Consider the following 6,986-nt stretch of genomic DNA (forward strand, 5'->3'; position numbering starts at 1 on the left):
GGGTCTCTGCTTAGGCCCCAGGCACTGCTGAGCTTCCGGGGACAGAGTCCTGTGGCAGGAGGAGGACTCATGGGAGGGGCAGATCCTGGAAGAATCCAAGGATACTCAGTGCTGGCTCTTCAACCTGCTCCCCCAACTGTCCTGGAAGCTGTCCGCCTCTTTAGTTCTGGGTCCCCTTTGTCTAGACTGGTCCCCATTGCTGATGCAGGAGCAATGAGAGGGGCTGACGAGGGACCTGCCCTCAGGGACCCTCTGCGCCTCTCCAGACCCCACTCCATCAGGGTAACGGGGAGAGACTGGGCCCAGTGTTGACCTCTGAGAATGACCAGTGTGACTAGGGTTTGGGGCTCCCTTGGGTCCCTGCAGCACCCTGATTCAGGGCTCCTCCTCTAGGGCGAGTCCGCCTGCAGAAGGGGGCATCTCTCCAGATCGAGGGGCTCCGGGTGGAAGACCAGGGCTGGTACGAATGCCGCGTGCTCTTCCTGGACAGGCACAGCCCCGAAGACGATTCTGCTAACGGCTCCTGGGTGCACCTCACAGTCAATTGTATGAAGCTGGGAGCAGGGTGATGGGGCCCCTGGCTGGTGAGGGGGGAGGGTGTGTGGGGGGAGGAGTATGGCAGATTCTCGGCCCCCACCCTTGGTGACACCCTTATTTGCTCTCATTGTTTGTATTCTGTCCCTCCCACGCCCACTCCTGCACTTTCCGGTCTTTGAAATCCAGTCTAGAGGCTAGGAGGCTCTCTGTTAGGAACTTTCTCTTCCCCTCTCTTCCCTGCTCCTGCCTCCCTGGCCAGGAGAGAGTAATGGGTAAGGGGTGGGGGCTCTTGGGCCCTGAGTGAAACACAGATCACATATATACAGCATATTTTTCAAAAATAGCTTTTAACCCAATACCACATGAATTCTTTCTCAACCCTGAGAAGGAAGGAGGTCATAATTATTCCCATTTTATAGATGAGTAGACAGGGGCACAGGGAGACTGGGTCATGCCACTGATTAGGGGCAGAGTGGAGTCTAGAACCCTGGCCTCCTGATGCCCAGAACAGTGCTCTTCTAGGGGGCACCTGGCTCTGAGCACCCTGCCTGTGCTCAGACCCCATTGCCAACTCTGCAAACCAGTTTCGGGCTGGGCTGGTGCAATCCTCATTCAGCCCCGAGAGCAGCAGACAGGGTGGCCCTGGCTGGGGGTGCCTGTGAAGCTGGGTGGGCTGAGGCTGCAGCCTTGATCTGTCTCCCTGCCTGCAGGCCGGTAGTTCCTCTGGCAGCCCCTGATGCCTCTCTCTCTGCAGCACCCCCTCAATTCCTGGAGACACCTCCTCAGGTGCTGGAAGTTAAGGAACTGGAGCCCTTGACCTTGCGTTGTGTGGCCCATGGCAGCCCCCAGCCTCATGTGACTTGGAAGCTCCGAGGACAGGACCTCAGCCAGAGCCAGGGCCCGATGCAGGTGAATCCTGTTGCTGGCTGGTGTGAGGGGCAGGTGGAGGTGTGGGGGGCGGGGCTGTAGGACAGAGCTGGCCAAGGCCAGAGGAAGGGCTGGCCTTTGGTTTCCTGAGCCTGGGGTGCTGCCTCCCTCTGCTGGCCAACCTGGGAAATGCAGGGTCTGAGGCCTGCTGGAGGGGGCCTTCCCCCTCCACTCCTACCCTAGGTGCAGAACGGGACGCTGTGGATCCGGCGGGTGGAGCGAGGCAGCGCTGGGATCTACACCTGCCAGGCCTCCAATTCCGAGGGCAGCACCACCCACGCCACGCAGCTGCTTGTGCTAGGTGCCGTCCTTGGGGAGGGCCGGGAGCTGGGACACCGATGGGGAGGCCTGATTGTGGCGGGGGGTGCGGGGGGTGTGTGCACAGCTGGAATTTGGAGGAGACTTATGCCTGAGGACAGGGGCACGTGGAGAGCGAGGCAGCTCCCAACACAGGCTGTTCTTCTAAAATCGGCATCTTACGTTTTAAAAGGATCAGTAAGCAGACAAATAGACATTTAGTGCAAAGTGCTGCAGTGTAGAGGCGAAAGCATGGGTGCTGGTGTTCGTTCATGAGCCTGGGATCTACACCTGCCAGGCCTCCAATTCCGAGGGCAGCACCACCCACGCCACGCAGCTGCTTGTGCTAGGTGCCGTCCTTGGGGAGTCTGTGGCCCCCGTGGCCCCCTGTTTCCCCATCTATATAAAGAGGTTTGTATCTACCACCACAAATTCTAGGGCGGTGACAAGAATTTAGTTAGTGATCAGCACCTAGTAATTCCTGGCCAAGACCTTCCCTTTAGAATGAAAGCTGAGCAACAGAAGGCCTGGACTCTGCCTCCATCGAGCCCCTGAAAGGCCGTGTCGGGAATGGCTGAGGGTGAAGTCTTTGGTGTTGGGAAGCCTGACTGTGAACCTCACCTTCCCTGCTGACCTTGGGAAGCCGCTCACAGCCTCTCTGCCTCCGAGCCTTCGTTTCTTCACCTGTTCCCACAACACAGGCTCTTCTGAGGGTGAAAGGCAATGAGCAGTGCTTGGCAGAGCCCCTGGGAGCGGAGAGGGGAGCGAGCAGAGCAGCGGCAGCTGCTGGGGCGGTGCTCTGTGCTTGGCCGGGCTCTCAGGAAGCGCACCCGGGATGGGGGTTCAGAAAGCAAAGGCCTGGGACAGGAGTGACCTGGCACAAGGCTAACAGCCGCCCATAGGCACTGATGTGTGAAAAGGGCTGGCCAGGCGGGAGGGCTGGGATCGGGAGGGTGGAGTCAGGACGTGTGAGCTGCACACGGTAGGAGACAGCAGCTGCTCTGGGGTCTGGAGTAGATGTGTTCTGTGGCCAAAGAATAAATAAATGGCCTTTCGGTGCATGGATGGCCATCAGAGGGGGAGAGGTGAGGAGCCTGGGCCCAGGATCCCTGTGGCACCTGGGGGTAAGGTACTTGGTACCTGGATTAGGGGAGGAGACAGAGATGATTTAAGGTGTGGCAGATGAGGGGGCTAGAGGGTGAATGAGTGGAGAGTTAAACCTGGTACCCCTCCCCAACACACACACACACACGGTTTCAGGCAGGAGTTGCTGGGTGAAGGAGTGTTCTAGAGGGCAGCTCCAGGAAGAGCAGTAAAAGTGAACTCAGGTGTCTGGGAAGACTGTGGGCTGAGGCCCCTCCCTCCCCTGTGCTCCCCACAGGACCCCCGGTCATCGTGGCACCCCCCAAGAACAGCACGGTCAATGCCTCCCAGGATATCTCCTTGGCCTGCCGGGCCGAGGCGTACCCTGCCAACCTCACCTACAGCTGGTTCCAGGACAGCGTCAACGTCTTCCACATTAGGTGGGGCTCTGAGGGATGGGGCGGGGACGGGGGGGGCAGGTTTTGGGGAGCCTCTTGGCTGAGCCAGGCCTAGACTCCTCCCCACACATGCCCCATTGCAGCCGCCTGCAGTCGCGAGTGCGGATCCTGGTGGATGGGAGCCTGTGGCTGCAGGCTGCCCAGCCTGATGATGCGGGCCGCTACACCTGTGTGCCCAGCAACGGCCTCCCGCACCCGCCTTCAGCCTCAGCCTACCTCACTGTGCTCTGTAAGCCTGACCCCTGCTCCCCTCACAGCCTGCCCCCTCCCCTGGGCCAGGTCCAGCGCCTCCTGCATCATTTGCCACTGTTTCCCCCCAGACCCAGCCCAGGTGACAGCGATGCCTCCTGAGACACCCCTGCCCATCGGCATGCGAGGGGTGATCCGGTGCCCAGTTCGTGCCAATCCCCCGCTGCTCTTCGTCAGCTGGACCAAGGATGGGCAGGCCCTGCAGCTGGACAAGGTACAGGCTTACAGGCTTGGGGCAGGGGAGGGAGGCCTCAGCTTGTTTTTCCAGTCAGGACAGCTGGGGCAGAGTTAGTTCAGTCTAATTTAATTCACTGACTAGAACAGGGGTCCTCAAACTACGGCCCACGGGCCACATGCAAATACAAATATTGTATTTGTTCCCGTTTTGTTTTTTTACTTCAAAATAAGATATGTGCAGTGTGCATAGGAATTTGTTCATAGTTTTTTTTTAAACTATAGTCCGGCCCTCCAACGGTCTGAGGGACAGTGAACTGGCCCCCTGTTTAAAAAGTTTGAGGACCCCTGGACTAGAACATACACGTGCTGCTGGGTACTGTGCAGGGTGCTGCGTGGGGAGCTGAGCAGAGAGACGTCCGTGCTTAAGGAGGGCACAGCCTAGAAGCCGGAGGGACAGCCACAGGGACACTGTGCTGGAAGGCCAGGGATGGAGGAAGTACCTTCCTGTTAGGCACTGGTCGAGGATAGATCAGCTACCAGCTGGGACTTTTGTGGTGGGCCTTGAAGGGTGGACAGACATGCCATGCAGAAACCAGGGCCCAAAGGCAAAAACCACCAGAGTGCATCTCTGACACAATGAGCCACCCAGCGTGGGGGGAGCCTGTGTGGCTGTGCGTGTGCTCAGGAGGCTGGGAAGGCAGGCTGGTGCCAAAAGGAAGAACTCTGGATGCAACGTAATATGACCTCATCCCAAGGAGATTGGGATCTTTTGTTTGTCTGCAAAGACTATAAATTCCTTGTGGGCTAGTATTGCATCTTTTAATCCTAGTGTCCCCAGGGTTATAGCCGTAATAATACTCAATACGTTTTTGTTGAATGTTGGGGGGAAAAAAAGTCTAAAGGCAGTTGTAGGCAGTGAAGTTGCTTGAGCGATGGTGTGGTAGCAGGAGTTGCATTTGTTGGATAGAATGGAGGGGGAGAGAGTGGGCAGGGAGAGGGGTTCAGGGGCTGTTGAAGTGGTCCAGGTGGGAGTTGTGTCGCTTGAGTTAGAGAGGAGGACATGAAGATGGATGGGCCTCACGTCTAGACAAGAGGCCGTCCCAGGAGGACAGACCTGGTGGGTATGTAGACGGGGGAGTGAGGGAGAATGAGGAGTTAGAGGTTAGCAAGGACAGTGGGGCCTTTCACAGAAATAGGGAAGCCCGGAAAAGGATCTGATTTGGGATGGAAGATGCTGAATTTAGTCATGGAGTGCTGGGAAGACAAATAGATGAGGTCCCAGCAGCTGGGAGCGCCCACACAGTTCACCTGCAGGGGGCGCCATCCACACTGTATTCCCTGGAGTTGTGCAGTGCTGGCCTTCACTGCCCGTGGGGGTGGCCCCACTCTGGGAAAGGGAGAGAGAGGACTGGGGTGCGGAGAGGTCGGGCCTGGAGGTTGAGCTGGTGTGGCCTCTGCATAGCCGTGGGCTTCCTCCTCCCTGGCATGGCCTCTCTCCATCTCGGTTTTGCTTCTGCTGACTTCGTTTTCCTCATTGTCATCTCCTCTTCCCTCCAGTTCCCCGGCTGGTCCCAGGGCCCAGAAGGCTCGCTGGTCATTGCCCTGGGGAATGAGGATGCTCTGGGAGAATACGCCTGCACCCCTTACAATAGCCTTGGCACGGCAGGGCCCTCCCCGGTGACCCGAGTGCTGCTCAAGGTGAGGCCCAGGGTTAGCCAGCAGCGGTGGGGCAGGTGGCTGAAGATGCCCCCTGTGTGGACACCTGGCTGGTAGAGGTGTGTGTGTGTGTGTGTGTGTGTGTGTTGTGTGTGTGTGTGTGTCTTGGGGGGTGGGCTTCCAAGTCTCTGTTTCTTGTGTGGCCACAGCAGCAGCGGTCAGATGCCATCCCAGAGTCTTTTTGCAGAGGTGGTGCTAGGCCAGTGATGGCGAACCTTTTGAGCTCGGCGTGTCAGCATTTTGAAAAACCCTAACTTAACTCTGGTGCTGTGTCACATATAGAAATGTTTTGATCTTTGCAACCATAGTAAAACAAAGACTTATATTTTTGATATTTATTTTATATATTTAAATGCCATTTAACAAAGAAAAATCAACCAAAAAAATGAGTTCGCGTGTCACCTCTGACACGCGTGTCATAGGTTCGCCATCACTGTGCTAGGGAGATGGGCCATCAGTCACACAGCACATCCACAGTCAGATACTCGTTCCACCGCCCCCCCCCCCACTGACCTTGACCTGTATACCTCAGAGAGGCCGCCCAGCGCCCCAGTCTTCCCTGTCCCACCAGGAGAACAGAGACACAGTTAGAGAGAGAGTGAGAGATGAGCCTGAGGTGCGGTGGAGCCCCAGAACGGGGACACAGTGTGAGAGAGGCCCTTCCCAATGCCAGCTCTGGCTTGCAGGCCCCCCCAGCTTTTCTAGAACGGCCCAAAGAAGAATATTTCCAAGAAGTAGGGCGGGACCTACTCATCCCCTGCTCTGCGAGAGGAGACCCTCCTCCTACCGTCTCTTGGGCCAAGGTAAGGCTCCGGAGCTGCGTGCCTATCCTCTGCCCGCGCATCCCTCTCTCCCTGCCCCTGGCCATCGTGTGGGAAGGAGGACCTGGGAAGGGAAGGGCTCTCAGACGCAGGGCGGGAAGGAAGCTGGAGCCGCCTGCAGGGATGGGGGCGCCCGTGATGAGGGGTGGCTGCGTGTGTCCTCAGGGCTGACCGGTGGTTCTGTAGGTGGGCCGGGGGCTGCAGGACCAGGCCCAGGTGGACAGCAACAGTAGCCTCATCCTGCGACCGTTGACCAAGGAGGCCCATGGGCGCTGGGAGTGCACCGCCAGCAATGCCGTCGCCCGCGTGGCCACCTCCACGAACGTCTATGTGCTGGGTCAGTGGCCGCATAGCCGGCTGGGGCTGCCAGAAACCGTGTGGGGCAGGAGACAGGGAATCGGTCTTGAAGGCTCAGATAGGATGGTGGGTGGGGAACCCCTGGGTGATGGGTGGAGGGCAGAGGCTCTGGGTTCCTCTTAGTTCTTCACATTCCTTCAGGGCCCCGACCATAATCCTTCCCCCCACTCCTTCTACCCAGGCACCAGCCCCCACGTTGTCACCAATGTGTCCGTGGTGCCCTTGCCCAAGGGTGCCAATGTCTCCTGGGAGCCTGGCTTCGATGGTGGCTATCTGCAGAGATTCAGCGTCTGGTACACCCCATTGTGAGTGCCCTGCAGGCCACTCCTCTCTTCCCCACCCTGGTTTTCTCTGGCCCTCTGTC

The 6,986-nt window shown here is 58.2% G+C and overlaps 1 protein-coding gene across 1 annotated transcript in view; it reads left to right on the forward strand.

Moving 5' to 3' along the window:
- The window catches only part of IGSF9 (immunoglobulin superfamily, member 9), a 29,188-nt gene that overhangs the window by 17,124 nt on the left and 5,078 nt on the right, over positions 1 to 6,986 (forward strand). Inside the window, exons 5-13 of the mRNA XM_014547596.1 lie at positions 1,292 to 1,446; positions 1,648 to 1,765; positions 3,143 to 3,284; positions 3,386 to 3,531; positions 3,623 to 3,765; positions 5,286 to 5,426; positions 6,131 to 6,247; positions 6,452 to 6,602; positions 6,804 to 6,927. Of these exons, the coding sequence (XP_014403082.1) occupies positions 1,292 to 1,446; positions 1,648 to 1,765; positions 3,143 to 3,284; positions 3,386 to 3,531; positions 3,623 to 3,765; positions 5,286 to 5,426; positions 6,131 to 6,247; positions 6,452 to 6,602; positions 6,804 to 6,927 (1,237 nt within the window). The remainder of the gene's footprint in view (positions 1 to 1,291; positions 1,447 to 1,647; positions 1,766 to 3,142; positions 3,285 to 3,385; positions 3,532 to 3,622; positions 3,766 to 5,285; positions 5,427 to 6,130; positions 6,248 to 6,451; positions 6,603 to 6,803; positions 6,928 to 6,986) is intronic.

The sequence above is a fragment of the Myotis brandtii genome, unplaced genomic scaffold, assembly GCF_000412655.1.
Source record: "Myotis brandtii unplaced genomic scaffold, ASM41265v1 scaffold1120, whole genome shotgun sequence".
NCBI lineage: Eukaryota > Metazoa > Chordata > Mammalia > Chiroptera > Vespertilionidae > Myotis > Myotis brandtii.